Consider the following 17,110-nt stretch of genomic DNA (forward strand, 5'->3'; position numbering starts at 1 on the left):
TGTAATGTTTATTCCCATTCAGAATTGTTGTACGAGGATGTATTTACAGTGTGGGAAGTTATTTGGGCAGCAAAGCACATCTCTTCAGAACATTTTGTCCTTTTCATTGCCTTAGCACTTGTGGAAGTTTATCGAGAGATTATCCGTGATAACAACATGGACTTCACTGATATCATCAAGTTTTTTAATGGTAAGAGCCATTTTGATAAAAAGTAATGAGACTTTGCTCCTTCTCCCTTCCTGAGACTGGTGCAGTTCTTGTTGTGATCATTTTAAGCTCTGAGTCTCAATGCCAGGTCCTGCAGCACAAGGGATTCATCCACTTCTTCTATCTTTAATTCTCCAAAACCAACCCCCTGTTGGTTCCGGGATTGCTGCTTGTTACAGTAATTAATTATTGCTAATGCCACATGAGTATCAGTGCTGGGCAGGTGCTGACACTTGTTTGTCCGTGTCTCGTAGAAATGGCTGAGCACCACGATGCTGCGGAGATCCTGAGGATAGCCAGAGACCTTGTCTACAAAGTGCAGACACTGATTGAGAACAAGTGACCATGGCCAGGCTGTCCCTGGGGCCTCGCTGCGAGCCACTGGATGCAGCATTCCTTGCACTGTAATTCCAAATGGTGTTTTAATTGCATCTTCCATGTAATGTAATAAATAGTGAGGAGATAGTAACAGACTTTTAAAACCTGAACTTTCCCTTCACCAGATGAGGTTGGTGTTTGATAGTCCTTGTTACACTGACTTTGTATTTCTAGACAAAATCTTTTTGCATTCTCTATTTCCCTCTCTAGAAGACATCTCTCTACATCTTTGTGATGTTGAAAGGGGGGGATTTGACAAACTGCAACATTTCTATTTTGACTTACTGCACCTGTAAAGCCTGGATGCACCTTGTGTGCTCTGTCAGAAGCTGCTGTGGAGGCAAGGCTGGGCCCACTGTTGCAAGCATTGGATGGGGTCCTTGGAGGAGCACGGTCCTGGCCTCACTGTCTTTGCCTTGAACATGGAAGAGAATGTGTCTGAGATCATGTTGCTAAAACGTTTGGGTTTGTATTTAGCAGTGATTAAAGCTGATAAGGTTTCTGGCTGGGAGAATGGCCTTAACCTAAATGCCACAGTTCACGGGAGCAGCAATGAGCTCATGAGCTAAAACACCAGTTTGGCCTTGGCTGACTGGCTCTCACTGCTCAGTCTTCATGGCCCACACAGACCTGCCTTTGTTTTGCTTTGCAAACTGACCCTGTACCACTCCCAGCTGCCAGGCCCTGCCCTGTGTTGCTCAGGTGAGCAGGTTCAGCCCACAGGCAGGACCCTGCTCACGCTGGCAGCTCCTGCTCCCTGGGCTGTGCAGGGCCATGGATTCTCATCCCATGGGGAGCAGATGGCAGTGCCCAGGCTCCCCCAGCTCCCTCACTGCACACTCCTCCTCCTCCCTGCCCTGCAGAGCTTGCAGGGGGAGGCTCCGTGGGGTCCTGCAGACACAAACCAGGTGCTGGTCTCTGCGAGCAGGACCAGCCCCTGCCAGGTGAAGGAGCTGGAATTCCTGGGGGGCTCTGAGTTGCTGCTGCAGCCCCTGCTCAGTGTGGAGCCCTCCTGTGCCCCAGGACAGTCTGTGCCCCGGCCCCCTGCCCGGCCCTGTGTGACTGTCTGTTCACTTGAAAACTGGAAAAGTATTTTTTAAAAGAATGAGAAGAGTGAGAAAAACCTCCAACTGCCAGAGCCCAGGGAGTGATGGATGTACAGATAATAATACTGCACTATTTTCCTTTGGTATGTTGGGAATGTTCTGTACAGCTGTTTCACACAAACCCAATCTGTGAACTTTGCTGTATTTGTTAGAACATTCTGTCCGATTGGATTTTCTCAATGTTGTGTATTATTTATTTTTGTTGAGAGCAGACTGTTCTCTTTATTGCTCAATTATTTATGTTTAAATGTAACTTATGAATAAATACTTATCATCAAGGCATCCCATGGAGCTCTTTGGGAGCGATTTCTCTCCCCCTGAGGTGATTCCAGCAATGGAACAGGGATAAGGCTGTCTGGAGGATAGGGCAAGATGTAATTAATGTTTCTCTGATGAGCTGCATGGGCTGTAGTGCTAGAGGCAATAAATAGGTCACCATTAAGTAGACTCCCGAGGTCCCTTAAATTACTTTAAGGGCAGTTTTCATGTACCCACAGGCTGAGCCTGAGTCAGCCCAGCCCAGAACAGAAATAGGCTTATGACAAGTGTTAAGTAGTAAGAGTTTCATCCTGAAATTTTAGGCCTGATTGTGCTGCAGCTGCATTGAATCCAGCTGAGCTGCTGGACTTCCAGGAGAGCTCCTCTTCCATCACTCCCAGTCCTTGTTCAAACCCCTTAAACTCCTCCAGCTGCATCTCCTCTGCAGCAGGGATGGTCCCTTCTTGGTCTCACCTGGCAGCTACTGGCAGTTTTTATAGCAGTGTTCCAGGTTTTTAGGCTAAATAGGTCTGCCTGGAGATGAGTCCCTGGGGACTTACAGAACATTTCCCCATTCCACCATTAAAAGGCCCCACAAAGGCCTCTGTGTGCTGGGGTGGGTGCAGCCATCCCTCAGGCACTGCTCGTTCCAGCTGCTAATCAGGTATTTATCCCTATCAACAAGGATCAGCCCTTTATGAAGCGCATCCAAGGAACATGTTGGCTTAATAAACTTCCAGTGTCCTTGTGTCCTCTGCATTCACCTGTCTACGTGGTGGGACTGGGGTGGGCAGGGCACCTCAGCACCACAACTGGGGTTACAGCTGGCTCTTGTCCCTCTGTCCTTCCCACGTGTCCCCCACCATTTCCTTTGCACAGTCTCAGTAATTTTTAATGCAGTTATTTAGACCCGTGGTGTTTCCCCCAGCCCCTCTGCCTGAGCCCCACTCCCTGACCTGCTGCCCCCAACACCACCCTGGGTTGGACTTGCCCAGTGCTGGGTGACCGTCCACGTCTGCCACATCCTGCTGGAGACAAGGGCGCGGGAGAACCTGGGACTCCAACTTCAGCACCTGCAGGAGAGAGAGTTCCATGTGAGGCAGGTCTGGCCGGGCTGTTCAGCCCATCCCAGCCCGTGGCACAGGAAGGACACCCCGAGGGGGCTGCCTGGGGGAGTCCCAGCAGGAGGGTCCCGGGCACGACGCTGCTCTGCTGGGGCTGGCGGGACCCCTCTGCCTGCAGCAGGGCTGGGACGGGCTCCTCAGCAGGACGAGGGCACAGGACAGGGCACCGTTTCCCGAGTTTCTCACAGATTGCTGAAGCTGCCAAGGCTTTGCTTTCCCCCTGCAGAGCACTGCTGGATCCAGACCCACACACGGCCCTCGGGAAGCTGTGCCTGGTCTGGGCGAGCTCCAGCCCCGCCGATCCGTGACACGCACCTGGAGCGACGCGGTGGCTCCGGAGGGAGGGAAGGCATTGCTCTTGGAACTGGGAAATCACAAACAAAGTGAAGGATCTGCATGCAAAGCATAGGGAAGCAAATGCAGAAACCTGTTTCCGATTTCAGTGCATGTTTATTTCAGTTTTATATTTATTTCAGGCAAGTGCTTATTACATGGATATCATTCATGTTGGATACCTAAATTCTGGAGCATGAAGAGCCAGTATTGTACAGCTGAATAGTAAAAATACAATATGTACAAAATTAGTTGCTTTTTCACATAGCAGATGTATCCAAACACATAAAAATCTTTACAGTCTAGTTTGTCAATATTCAGTATTTCAGTAAATTGGTAACACAGTGACACGTCCTCACTGTAAACACAGACTGCACCTGCCCAGGTGAGCGCGACACGGGGGCTCCTGTGAGGTGCAGGGGAGGGACGGGGGCTCCAGGCCAGCGATGGCAGCGACTGGGCTCACAGTCAGCAGCTCCAGTGACACATTCCTAACGCGGGGAGCACAGCGAGATAAAATAAATAAATAAATGCTTTAGGCAGGAGGGGGGGCGGTCACATGCAGTGACAGAGCAGGGGGTCCCCGCTCCCACCACGGCTCCTCACCCAGTGATGCCCAGGCTGGGGCCTGACCAGAAGCCAATAAATCATCGGGTGGTCACAGTCTGTCCCCGACCTCTCGCTCTGTCAAGCCCCAGCACGCTTTTGGCTCAGGTTGTTAAGGCGTATCCATAAGGCATTCGCACCGGGGCTCTGCCGGAGCGTTCCCCGCGGCCGGCACGGGCAGCACCGCGGCCAGCGCGGGCCTGTGCCCACCACAGCAGCACGGCCTCGGGGAGGACGTGCCTGCCTGCCTGCCTGCCTGCCAGGGAAAATCTCCAACAGAGACGGGCTGGGAGCTCGGGGCATTTCCCTGGTGGTGACTTCTGCACCAGCGCTCCCTCACGCTCAAATTCCTATTCACAGCACAAGGAATGGGGCGAATCAGTGGGGCTCATCCAGAGCTAGAGCAGAACCAGCCATGCTGCCCTGATGAGGAGCACCCTGACATCCCACGGCCCATTCCCACCAAATCCCAGCACAGAACAGCCCTGTCCCTGCCCTGACGGAGCAGGGACAGAGGCCAGTGGGGCCTTCCTTCACTGTTCAGCAGCCTCAGGCAAGGAGTGAGTCAGCCTGGGAACAGCCAAACACAACCTCTGCCAAGACTGCACCATCCAGTGCTGGGCTCGGGCTGGTATTTTAATAGTTCAAGTTTGGATTATCAAGTTCTGTACAAGAGGGACAGAAAGAAGCCATGACTGATTCTACCCACAGCCTATTTTCCTTAACACTAAACATCCGCTTCTAACAACTGATGTTTCACTCAGGGAGGAAATAACCTGAAGACAGTGTTATAATCCATTTAAATCTGTCCCAAATGATAACAAGCAAACGGTAACAAGGGATGGAAAATAGGCCATAAGTATGAGGGTTTTCCTCTCCTCACCCCCATAGCTTTTAGAATCAAAATAAGACTGGAATGAACAACTGTTCAGAAAAAAACATGCCAAGTCTCAGAGGAGCCTCCCCTGTGAGTGCTCAGAGCTGCCCACCTCCACACCAGCTCCAGGAGCCCTCTGCAGCAGCCACGTATCTGACTGAGCTAATTAAGCAAGAGCCTGAACACCGAGACAGGCTGAGCCAAAGTCCTGCTCAGGTAAGCAGAGGTCACCTGGTTCATGTGGCCAAGGCTGCTCACTCCAGACACAGTGGGGACACTGGAGACCCATCACAGAAAGCAAAGGGGCCAAACAAGCACTGACCACACCATCACATGGGGCAGAAGACACCTTCCTCCTGACCCCTGGCACACGGGAGGTCTCCAGAGCCCCTTGTACCCACCCAACCTGGAACAGTTCTCACTTTTTTTTTCTTTAAATGCAAAAAACACCCTCAGGATGCAAACCAGTCCAAAGAGACACAGGCTACATACAAAAACCAGACACAATAAGCCTTGCATTGCATGTCTACAGGAATCTACCAGGCGTGCGCACGGACAACCACACCGACACCGACACAGCAGCGACACCTCACCTCCACCTAAACCACCCAAAGGCATTTTTTTTGTTTCTTTTGTTACAGAAGGCCACTTTGAAATAAAACAAAGAAAAAAAAAAGACAAGGAGCCCAACAGCAGCGGCAGCAGCCGGCTCAGTGGGATGATGAAGGCCCCGGACATGCCGTGGGCACCTCGAGAGCAGAGGCCTCTGCAAAGGGCCATCCCCTGTCCAGCTCTGCTCAAGAAACCAAAACCCAGCCGTGCCCGTGGCCAGGGGCCCAGTGGTGACACTGGAGCCCTTCTGGCCTCCGACACCCAACACTCAGCCCCGGCACGGACAGACAGATGGACATACACACACACACATGCAGAAAAACCCCGACGGCAGCAGTTTGGCTCCAGCCCTTATTTCCCCATGTGAAATGTGGGTCAGCAGCTGCCCCCACCGTGCCCCCAGGGACACACGACCCGCTGCCTCTCGGATCCCACACAAGCAACTGCAGAGAACACGGGAAATCAGATCACTTCCCTTCCTAGGATAAACTACACAGATCTGGCAAATTTTTACTGGTGAGGTCAGGAATACATTCCTGTATCTAAAGTGTCAGCGTTAAGAGCTCTTTTCAGGATCATTTTAAAGTAGCAGTTTGGGTTCTTTGCCCTCTGCCTGCACCTCCCTGGCAGGCCAGCTGGCAGTGGCTTTGGCAGGCGCAGCCCAGCACGAGGTGTCCCCGTGGCCATTCTGGGGCTCTGTGCCCACACATCTGCCCAGCTGCAAACACCCCTGGCCGTGCTGCCTGAGCTCAGGTCCAGCTCCTGAGCACGATTTGGCTGCTGGCAGCAGGACGTGGAGCGTGTGGGCTGCAAGGGCACCTGCCCTCGGCAGAACCATCTCCACTGACCAACAGGCTCCGAGCCAGGTGTGACAGGACAGAAAACCCTCTCAAACTACTTTGCAGAAACCCCATTTTCTATTGTTTCTGTGGCATGGTTACCAATAACTAATATTATTCAACAACAGAAGAGATTTCTTGTAAACTTCATATTTATTGTTTTTTTGGGGGGACAAATTAGATCTTATGAATCCCCAAGTGTACATATATATTTATATATAGCTTTCTCCATAGGGAAAACATATATCAGAGGAGGAGAAACATTCCTAAAGTGCCCCTTGTCATACAGTACTGAACGGGATTTCTAAGAGCATCAGTGTAAATCCAAAGTTTCTGAGCAAGAAAAGGAAGGGCTGTGGCCACTCTTCTTCCCACAGAATAGAGTGAAGTTCGCTGACTTAAAAAAAAAAAAAAAAGAAAAAGAAAAATCCCAAAGAATGTTTCTGATAGCCCTGAAAAAGGCAGATGGGAACAGGGGTACACACAACATCTGGAGCAGCTCCTGGGCAGGCCAAGGGGGATGCAGCTAATGGGGAGGCCAACACCCATGAAGGGGATCAGACAGACTGCATGGCACAATTCCAAGGGGAAAGAAAAACTGACCAAGATACAGGACTGGGCAAGGCAGGGCCACTCTGCTCTAAACCATAAGGGAGTAGAAGGTGAGGTCAGCAGCACCCCTGTCCATACAGCAAGGCCATTCAGTAACCCAGCAGAAAGCTCATCTCCCTGGGGCTCAGCCAACGCTCCTGCACCGAGCACATTCTCAACCTGGCTCCTTCTCCTTCACTGAGGAGAATTTGTTATTCTGTGAGTTGGAACAGTAAAAAAAGGCAGAAGCACACGTCCTCCCCCTCCTGACGCTGCTGCAGAAGGCAAAGCCACACTCCCTCCTGAGAAGTGAGGTGACCCTGCTGCACCTACTCAGCATTGAGGAGTTTCTGATGAGGAGAAACTGAGGCATACCCAACCCTATCTCTCAAATACTGGCACACAACAGCCTCCTTGGGAAAGCACCTGCAGGGACAGAGGACAACAAAGACCTGGCAATTCTGGGAATCCCCCAGTGTTAATGGTGCACTGGAATGAGAACAAATGATCTACTTAAATGGGGTTCTATGAAAAGAAATCCTTCAAGGTTTGTCCACTCTGCAGGAGCTGTGCTGGCAAGCACAGCCAAGAGCTTCCTGAACTCAAGAATGCATGAAAGAAAAATAAAACAAGTGGCAATTGAGGCTTTATGAACAGACTTCACACAATTCCCAGTGACACCTGCTCAGAAGGCACAATCACCCCTGACCTCTGCAGTCACTTCTCCTGCCTCCAGACCAGTTTTAACTGGGGACAGTATGGAACAGGCAGATGTTCTCAATTACATCCCTGACACTGCTCACGCCAGTCCTCAATAGGCTGAAGTCCTGCTAGAGTCAACAGGTCTTTTGGGCAGAGGATGGATGCTGTTTTCCTGCAGGACACAGCGCCGTGAGGTGCTCAGCCACCCCCTCCTCCTCTCCCAAAGCTCCTGGGCAGATGTGGGACATCCTCCCATCCTGCCCTAGGAGAACAGCTGCTGGCTACAGCAGCATTTTGCCTGCAGCAGGGACTGTGGAATACTTGCTTTAAAAAGAGAGGAAGACAGAATGAAGATCACTCACAGCAGTAGCTACACACTGTGCAAGGACCAGAACATTGAGCGAGCAGCGCAACACGTCCTAAGCAGCCTCCCGGGCAGGCTGGCAGGTACCAGCAGAGCCAAGCAGCATTCCTCCCCTCCTGGCTCTCTGGGATTTGCCACTGACCTCAGACAGGTCTGCCCCAACCACCGGGAAGGGGGAACGGGAGGGTCCTGAGGGATGAGGGTTCTTTGGTGCACGTCTCACTGTCAGACACGAGCTCTCACAGCGATCTCCTGCAGCAAACCCTTACCCTGCATAAGGAGAGATTGCTTCCCTGTCAAGGGGAACGAAGCTGTTTGAACTGCCTGTGCTCTGGAAGGGAACCACATCCCCTTTTATCCCCTTCCAAACCCACCGGCTCCCACACCAAAGCGTGGTCAGGACAGAACAAACTAACAAACATTAACCCATGCAGCAAATCTACCTCATTTCTCTGTCTTCTTGTCCCAGGTTCCACTCACCAGGCCACAGAAACGCCCTGCAAGCTGCCAGCACAAAGTGTGTGCCTCTGCCAAACAACAAACCCGAGAAACCTGGGGGGAGCTTGGACTGGCAGGAGGGACCCTGACCGGGGCCATGCCATGCACAGAGATCTGCAAAACCAATTATTGCATCAGCAAACCAAGCCAGACCAAATACAAACTCCCCCAAAAAACATCCAAACAAAGCACTGTCAATCATTAAAATAATAAAAACCAGTATTTTTTTGACATAGCTATAAAATCAAGTCATTTATAAAATGGCAACAAATCAAGTCTGGTTGTGTATTCTTTTTCCTTTTATTAGACAGGACAGAGAATTTCCTTAAAATGCCATAACAAGTCACAGTGATTTTAGATGGTTTTTGAAATGTAATATATTGATGGGAAATACCTTTAACACGGTTTGACTCGTGGTTTGTTGTTGGGGGGTTTTTTGTCACTGTACTCTGGTCCACCAAACCATCTATCTTATAGTTTCTTGTTTAGAGAGGACACTCTGGCTTCTTCCTCCAAAAAAGAATTTTGTCTCATAATCCTGCAAAATAATCAACCTTACAAAAGGCCTTCAAATGTTATATTTATATATATATGTATATACATATATATATATACACACACATACACACATATATATAAATATAGACTTCTATGATTTTTTTTTTCCCATTCTACGCAACGTCTCAATAAAGAGATCAGCAATTTTTATTCTACAAAGAAGCAACACGTAAAGAGGGCAAAATTAAAGTCTTAAGAACATCATATCCATAGTTCACTCATTACACATAAAAGGAAAAAAAAAGTCACCATGAACAAGTGTCTTTGAAGTTCCTCAGCGGAGCGGCCCCGCGCGCGGAGCGGCCCCGTCCCGGCGGCAGGCCGGGCACCGGGACCCGCGGCGTTCCGCGCCTCCTCCCGCCGTGGCTGGAATGTACGGAGTTTCCTCAGGAAAGGTTCCCAACAAAGACCTCTAGGCCAGCTTCAGCGTGCTCACCGGGAACGACGGCATGGTCACCATAGTCACGGGGTTTAGGACCGTCTGCCCGACCAGCTGCGGGTGGTGCACGACCTGGGTGCCCACGGCCGGCTTGGCCATCACGGCCGGCTGGCCCAGGCTCGCGGTGCCGTTCACTTGCTGGTGCGAGATGGTGTGAGCGATGTGGCTCACGACGGGCTGGCTGACGGCCACGGGCTGGGGGTAGATGGGCAGCTGTGGGCCCAGGTGAGCCATGTGGTTGATGGTGGCTGGGTGCACAGTGATGTGGCCGATGGGCTGAGCAGCAGTGGTGAGTTGCACGGGGCTGGATGTGGAAGGTGCAATGTGAGCAATGTGCTTGGTCTGTGGCCCCTGAATGACGTGGTTGACAGTCTGGATGACGGAGGCGTGGGTGGTGGCGGTGTGGGCGATAACAGTCGATTGCACGGTCGAGGCCGCCACGATGTGAGTCTGTGCAGGGACGATCGCCTGCGGCGGGACCAGTGCTTGTGTCTGGAGGGAGGGCTGGGCGTGGGGCTTCTGCTGGATGGACACGTGTGGGGGCAGGACCGTGGGGAGCGGGGGAGCAGCACTGGGGGGGACGGCTTTCAGCAGCTCTGGGTGCTGGCGCTGGGTGAGTTTTGGTAATGAGTTCACTGGCCTGTCATCTTCCATATCTTCATCCATGTTGTCTTCACCCTCTGGAAAACACGAAAGGAAGAAACTCCCATAAAAACGCAAGCAGAGCATGAACTGAAGCCTCCCTACAAGGCAGCATCAGCAGAAGAGACGTGCAGGAGGCGTCACTGAGCTACAGGCTGGTGGCACAGCCCTCTCATGGCACAGCCCTCTCCTCACTGCCTGTGGGCCAAGGACCCGGAGCCAGGCAAGTCTGACAGCCCAAAAACCCACCTAGAGCAGGGTGCTCCCAACAGGCTGAGAGGTCTCACCGGGCAAGCAAGGGGAGCACCATGAGCAGAGGCTGACAGAAAGCACCTGGCTGAGCTGCCTGGGCTGAAGTGGGCTCCTTCTGGGAAGAGGAATGGGGTTTCTTTTCCTGGCCAGTTGTTCCACTGATCAGCACCACTCCTGCTCCCAGAGCAGGAAGGAAATTGCCATGAAGAAACATGGCAGCAAGTCTCTTGTCTGGTTCTGGAAAATGGACTCCTGTCCAGTCCAGGAACTAAGGAAGCAAAACAGGAACATACTAGCCCTGAGATCAGAGGACAAGCCTGCACCCTGCACTGCCTGTTCTAGTGCCAGCCATGCAGCAAAGAATAAAAATCTCAGGAGACACAGAAGCAGCAGGAACACCAGGAAGACACTTCCCCTTCACAAGCTCTGGCAAGCAGCAGCTTGATGCGGTCGCTTTTGGCAGAGGCCACTGCAGAGGGAACAGCTGGCACCTGTAACAACAAAGCACTGCTACTCCCAACTTCCATCAGACTACACCTGGAGCCTGCTCCTACCATCAGAGGTGATGAGCCTGAACAAACTCAGGTTTTCCCTTCCCAGAACCTGCCATATCGTCTGCCCGGCATGCCAAGAGCAAATGCTGACTTGAAGGAACTGCTGTGAATGGTTCTGCACTGCTACAGCCTCTGTGTCTCTGGAAAGCTCTGCATCCACAGACTGCCTGCTCTTCCTGCTGCAAATCCCTGGCGTGCAGAGAAGCATGCATTCTCCTATCTCACAGAAACTTCTCACTGGAACTGCATGTCAGATGTCCATTAGCATCATTTCATCTTCACTGTGAATCCTCCCCACACAATGTGAAGGCTCACTGAAAGTTGTCCAATGCTCTGGTGATCCGCCCTGTACCAAATCCTTCTTCTCTGTGTGCTGAACACCCTCCCACATTCACACAAATGCACCAGGATGCCCACTTCTAATGAGCAGGGCTGCAGAGCTGTGCAAGAAAGTAGCTAAGTTTGGAAAGCAGGGATTTATCTCCACAATGAGGTCGGATGTGCAAACCTGCATTTTGTATCTACCTGACATGGATGCACAAGTTTCCGTTTACTTCACATGAGCAGCAGTGTGTTGTTAACAACATCAATCATTAAAAAACTCCAAAACCTTTTACTTTATTCTGGATGCAAAGAAACCCTGATGCTGCTAAATTAAGATCCCCCACAGTTACTCCATGTAACTGTGTCAATGATCTTCCAAGATGATTATGAAAAAAAGAGAACAATTATGGGTACCTGATGCTGTCGAGGTAGATGCCTGGTCATCCTCTGGCTGAACTGTCTGTCGAATAATTCTGTCAATCTCCAAAACATCCATCCACTGGCTCAACTCGTTCTTCAGTTCTGCCAGCCGCTGCTGGGTAGCGATCTTCTCCCTCGCCAGCCGCTCCATCTCGTGTTCGTATTCTTTTTCCTTCCTCTTTAAAGTCTGAAGTCGGAGAAAAGAAAAATAAATATAATGAGAACAAAGACAAGAATAACCTACACTAATCTGGTCACTCCCATGTCCACAGCTCATTATTTTACACTGCCAGTTATGCTGGTGTAAAATGTGTTCAGCTATATTGACACCTGCCAAATTCAGGCAGAAAGAGGAGGACAAGAGCTGGCACATAAAGTATTGCTCTAGTTGAAGGCTTTCTACTTTCTGAGGGAAAACTGGCAAGCCCCCAAAATGGAAATGCTTAGAAGGAAAGAAAAAGCCTAAGTACTGATGAACTTTTGAACAACACAAACCACACCAAGAACTCCTGACCTAGAGGAGATGGTGGATGGTAGAACCAACAACCCCCTGCATCACGGGGAAATCCTGAGGTCAAACAGGAAGGAAGGGTGTGTGTTGTGTGCTCCTGCTAATGCCCCCTTGGTGCTGGGAATCACCACATCCATGGTGAGGTCAGGGGAGCTGCTGCAGCAGTCAGCACAATACAGAGAAATGTCCCACACTGCCCAGCACTACTGCTGGGAAATACAAACCACACCCCGCAAGGGGGATCAACTATTCCAAGGCCTGTTCTGTGAGTTTTTAAGGCAGTCTAGCACTGCACAGTCAGAGTCCTGGTCCCCCAGCCCAGGGCCACACCTACTATATGCATAAGAGACAAAATTAGGTGAAATCTGTAAAACCACATACAGACCCTCCATTTTCTGAAGTTAAGTTTCACCACTGGGAATTTAAATCCCACACACACTTCTGAAAATACCAGCCACGCAGAGCCCACATAGATGCTCCTATTCCCTCACTGCTGGCAAGCACTGAGCTCAAAAGCAAACCCCACACCTGGCAAAGGACCAGGCTCATGGTCTTCTTAACACATCTCTTTATTTCTCTCTCGGGTTCTCCAGGATGAGTACAATCAGAGCCTGACCTCATGCCTTTCAATAGTTCTGCAGGTGTTGTAGCTCACAGGTTTGCTGGGAAGGACCTTACAGCCTGTTCAGCCAGCCTTTAATGCAGCCTAAGGCGACACAGATCAGGGCAGCTCCTGCCGCTACCTTTGTCCTGGTAATAACAATAAAGGAAGTATTTTTAAAAGAGCTGAACAATGTGTGTTAGCAGGGCACAACCACTGCAGGTGTGTCAATGGAGACAGCTCCTCTCCCTCCAGATCAGCTAGAAGCTCCTCAAAACAGAGTTTTCAGACAAAGGAGGCTGTTCTTTCTCTCCTGCTGCTTTTCAAGCCAAACCAGGCAGCGGACAGGCCAACACCATGATCCCACAGCTGTCCTGGGCAAGCCCAGCAGCCCACTGCAGGGAGGTAGCCATGGGGACAGCCAGGAAGGAAGGATGAGGACTCCTGGAATCCTGGCTCTGCACCAGCCCTGACCTGTAGCCCAGAGATTCCCACGTGGCAGAGGCCCAAATCCACGGGCTAGTTTTAAAGTCTGTTTCCTATCAAGTGCAGCCAAAGCATTTTGCCTGACCCAGAAAAGTCATGTGCTGTGTGTGCTCTGATTGCCTTGCAAAGGGGTGTGGGTGAGGCACGGAGGGATGGAGAGGAAGGTGACGAGGAAGGTGCACGCTCCCAGATCAGGTTTAAACACGCAAGAAGACTTGCATGGAACTTGTCTGAATGTCTTCCCTATGTCATCAGGAAAGAGGCAGGCAGAAGAAAGGCTGAGGCTAAACCTGCTGTGCAGACGTGAGCCCAGTCCCTCTCTGCAGCATCTCCCTGAAGCTGCTCTCCACGCAGGGCACGAGAGGACAGAACAGGAGCAGCTCTCCAGGAGGAGCCGGCGCGAAATCCCCGCAGCAGCAGCAGCCTCCACCGCAGCGGGCACAGCACACGCATATTCAAGCAGATTTGGCTTCACTCCCTGCTGTGAGAGGAGACTCCCAGCACTGGGGGAAAGCACTGCTATAAAGTATGAGCGGGGCAGCTGGTAATTAGTTACAAACTTTTAATTACTGGGAAGGCAGGCAAACCCTTAGCAAGCACCAGGACGAGTCTCCCAGCCAAGAGAGCCAGGGAATTCACTATGTCACTCTGCAGGCACTCCACAGGCTTTGGGACATGGCACTGCTCCAAGCCCAGCCCTGTGGGCTCTGCCTCCCTCAGAGCCAGCAGCCCCAGCTCTTGACTGGGTGCCAGCTCCCGGCAGCCCCTTGCTGGGTCTGCATCTCCTCCCAGGGCTCTGGCAGGGCTGGGCGCTCTCCAAGGGGAGCTGCTGGGGAGGCTGGATCAGCAGATGGGCTGGAGGCACCGGTAAATGTTTCAAAACCTATTCTGGGATGCAAGTCACCGGAGCTCACTTGGTAAAGACAGATCTCCAGGCTGAGCTGCTCTGGCCTAATAATGAACTGGGTGGGATTAAGTGGAGCCCTCTTCCCTCTCCTCGGAGCTCCCCTCCCAGCACTGCCCCATTCTCTGCAGGTACACGTGGGTGCAGTCCCCTCGCAGGCTCCGCAGGGACTGGGAGTGTGCCCTGCACCGGGAGCTGAGCCTGGGAGCCACAACAGCCCTGGCCCCACTGCAGACACGAGCCCCCGTGGAGGGACAGGAGCAGGACCCTGTGTGGCTCTCCCCGCGTCTCCCTCGGCCCCGGCGCTGCCACCCCGGGCACACGCAGCTCTCCGGCATCCACCTCCTGGCAGATTATTTTCTGCAAATCATCCTGCCCACAGCAGGTGCCAGGATTTCCCGTCAGTCAACAGAAAGTCCACAGTGACAGCCAACCCTGAGTCATTGGGACTGTGGTCACTGACCTGCCCCGGCACATCAAAACCTTTAGAGGCACCCACTGATCCCCAGGATGTTTTTCTAAAACAGGAGTTTCTGTCAGCACTATCCCATGCAATACAAAACCAGACACTTTAAAATAACATATAACCACACAGACACTTTTCCCCAAACCCAAGCCTTTGCAATTTTCCAACAGAATGGGCATGTAATGGTAGCACTGAAAGGGGCAGAGGGGACCCTAAAATTAAAAACAACACAGTAATTGATAATTAAATTTTGATAAAAGAAATTCATACAAATGCCTAACCACCTTTCCTTCAAAATCTGAAATTTCATTAAGGCAGAGGCTTGGGCCAGCTGCAGGGCAGGAGCTGCCACCTGACCCACCTCCACAGCCACTGGGAAGAACCATGGCAAGGGCTCACATCTGGTGCTGGCACCTGGGATGACAGTTAAGGTGCTTGCCAAGATCCTGAAGGACACACACTTCACCTGGCTCGTGAAATACCGATCCTGTTTCTGATCCTGATCACTGAAGTTACCTGCATTTCTCTTTTCCCACATCCTCAGGGAGAGGCCAGGCTGGGCTGGCCCCAGGAAGGCCAGGCATACCCTCCAGCTCTGTTCTGTTGGCAGAGGGCAGCCCAAAGCTGGGGGTGGCCTCTCACTGAGCCCACCCCATCCCAGACTGCTCTTTGCAAGCACCAGGCTCCAGCACAGTCCCTCCTTCTTACGTCTGCGCCTCCATCATTGTAGCATTTCTTTTTTTCCTGTTAAGCAATTGGGAACCCTGGTTGCCCAGGCAACTGTTACACTGCAGTCTGAGGAACCTACAGAAGCTATGACTTTAGAACCCTTTTATTTTTCACACTTAAAAAAAAATCCACGTGACCATCACTTAAAAGAGTAGGCCCTGGCCATGCCAAGGGGGAAGCTGAGCTACTCCAGGAAGAAATAATGGATTTCCTCATACTCTTGTGAATCCATCTATGGCTTTTGATGCTTGGGAAGTTTTGGGAATGAACTGCTGGCTGTGGTGAAAGCAGACGATGTTCCTGTGTGAACGCTCTCAGCCCTGCTGAGCTGAAGCTGAGTGAGCCCCCTGCAGCAGAGCCTGACCCTGCCCTGGCAGGCACGGGCACAGCAGGGGCTGCTCCACGTGCCAGGTGCAAGCAGTGACAGGGACACAAGGCCAGTGGTGAGTCCCGTCATCTTTTATTTAAACACCAGCAACCAAATTAAAACCCACCTGTGGCTTTGCTTCTACTCCCCTAGAGTATCTGATTCTCCTCCTGTACCTGTCAGCTCCTTGGCAGCCTTTATCCACCTGGACTATTGAAGCGAGACCAGACAACTGCAGTGACAGCAAAGGCCTGACACAATTCCAGTGGTAGCTCTTCCCCACTTTGTGCCCACTGTCCTGGCTGGTTTGGAGCCACTATTTGGTCCTTGTGTGCATCTCCCTGTCATCATTTGGTAAACAAACCATACACCAACTCCTGCTCTCCTTGTATAGCAACAGTCATTTGTCACTGCAAAGAATTTTCCATTTTATAGCTGTCTGTAATTAAATTGCTCACTCTCATGTCAAGACTGGAAATAATGCCCCCAATGCCTTCCCTGCCCCTGCCTCAGGAATGCTGCTGGCCCTGCGGCTGGCGTTCGCGAGGTTTAAAAGGCCTCATTACACAGCTCCCCTCATAAACATTTTATTAGCAGTTTAAAAACACACTTTCAATTATGAGTTTTCCAAAGCATATTTCAGCTCTTTTCTTCTCTTACATTTGCTGACTGAAAATACCTCATCAATAAGCAATCAGGAGAGCGATTTGCAATTTTGAGCCAGATTCTTTAACTCTTTGCTCTGGGGATCACAGCTGGTGCCAGAGACTGGGACATGCTGAGCCGGGGGTCTTTAGCTGCCACTGACCTGCAGGACCTCCAGCACAGACCAGACCAGCTGGTCAGGCTCTCCACTGCTGCACAGAGTTTTGATTCCTCTATGTAATGGAAAAAACCCTACATCCTAAGGGTCTTATTCTTGCTGGGACTGCCATAGTGCAGGAGATTCACAGCAGGAGCAAGAATCCACCAGCCTGACTCCAAAAATGTTCCAACCAGGACCAGAGGGATGCTGGGGAACAAGATGTCCCCACAGAGTCCCAAAGGGAACCCAAACAGCCCCAGCTGCCAAAACTCCACTGGCCAAGGCACTCACCTGTAGGATTTGAGGATTTTCCATCACTCCTATCAACTCTGGGCATTCCTACTTCGAATGGTGCTAAATTGTCTACGTTCCTCAGCTGCCACAAGCAGCGTGCTCACGGCGCAGCACCGACACCGAGCCCACCCGCCCTGCTGCCATGGAGCAGAGCCTGCGGGCGTGGGAAGGCGAGGAGCCAGCTCTCCCAGCCGCAGGCCAGCGTCCCCGGCCTCTGGAGCCCCTGCCTGCGCCCTGCAAGGCGACAGCACCTGCCAGACCC

General features: G+C 51.6%; 2 protein-coding genes across 8 annotated transcripts in view; one reads left to right on the plus strand and one right to left on the minus strand.

The window, feature by feature from the left end:
* Positions 1–1,974, plus strand: part of SGSM2 (small G protein signaling modulator 2) — a 35,085-nt gene extending 33,111 nt beyond the window's left edge. For 6 of the 7 annotated variants that reach the window (XM_053960816.1, XM_053960820.1, XM_053960821.1 and 3 more), the window contains 2 exons: positions 23–190; positions 463–1,974. In XM_053960816.1, the coding sequence (XP_053816791.1) occupies positions 23–190; positions 463–551 (257 nt within the window). In that variant the 3' untranslated portion in view covers positions 552–1,974. The remainder of the gene's footprint in view (positions 1–22; positions 191–462) is intronic. The other variant, XM_053960819.1, reaches the window with a different exon arrangement.
* A 1,530-nt stretch (positions 1,975–3,504) lies between these two features.
* The window catches only part of MNT (MAX network transcriptional repressor), a 34,369-nt gene continuing 20,763 nt past the window's right edge, over positions 3,505–17,110 (minus strand). Inside the window, exons 5-6 of the mRNA XM_053960823.1 lie at positions 11,680–11,872; positions 3,505–10,173 (exon numbers count right to left, since the gene is read on the minus strand). Coding sequence (XP_053816798.1) covers positions 9,467–10,173; positions 11,680–11,872 — 900 coding nt within the window. The 3' untranslated portion in view covers positions 3,505–9,466. The remainder of the gene's footprint in view (positions 10,174–11,679; positions 11,873–17,110) is intronic.

This window comes from Vidua chalybeata, chromosome 20 (genome assembly GCF_026979565.1).
Source record: "Vidua chalybeata isolate OUT-0048 chromosome 20, bVidCha1 merged haplotype, whole genome shotgun sequence".
NCBI lineage: Eukaryota > Metazoa > Chordata > Aves > Passeriformes > Viduidae > Vidua > Vidua chalybeata.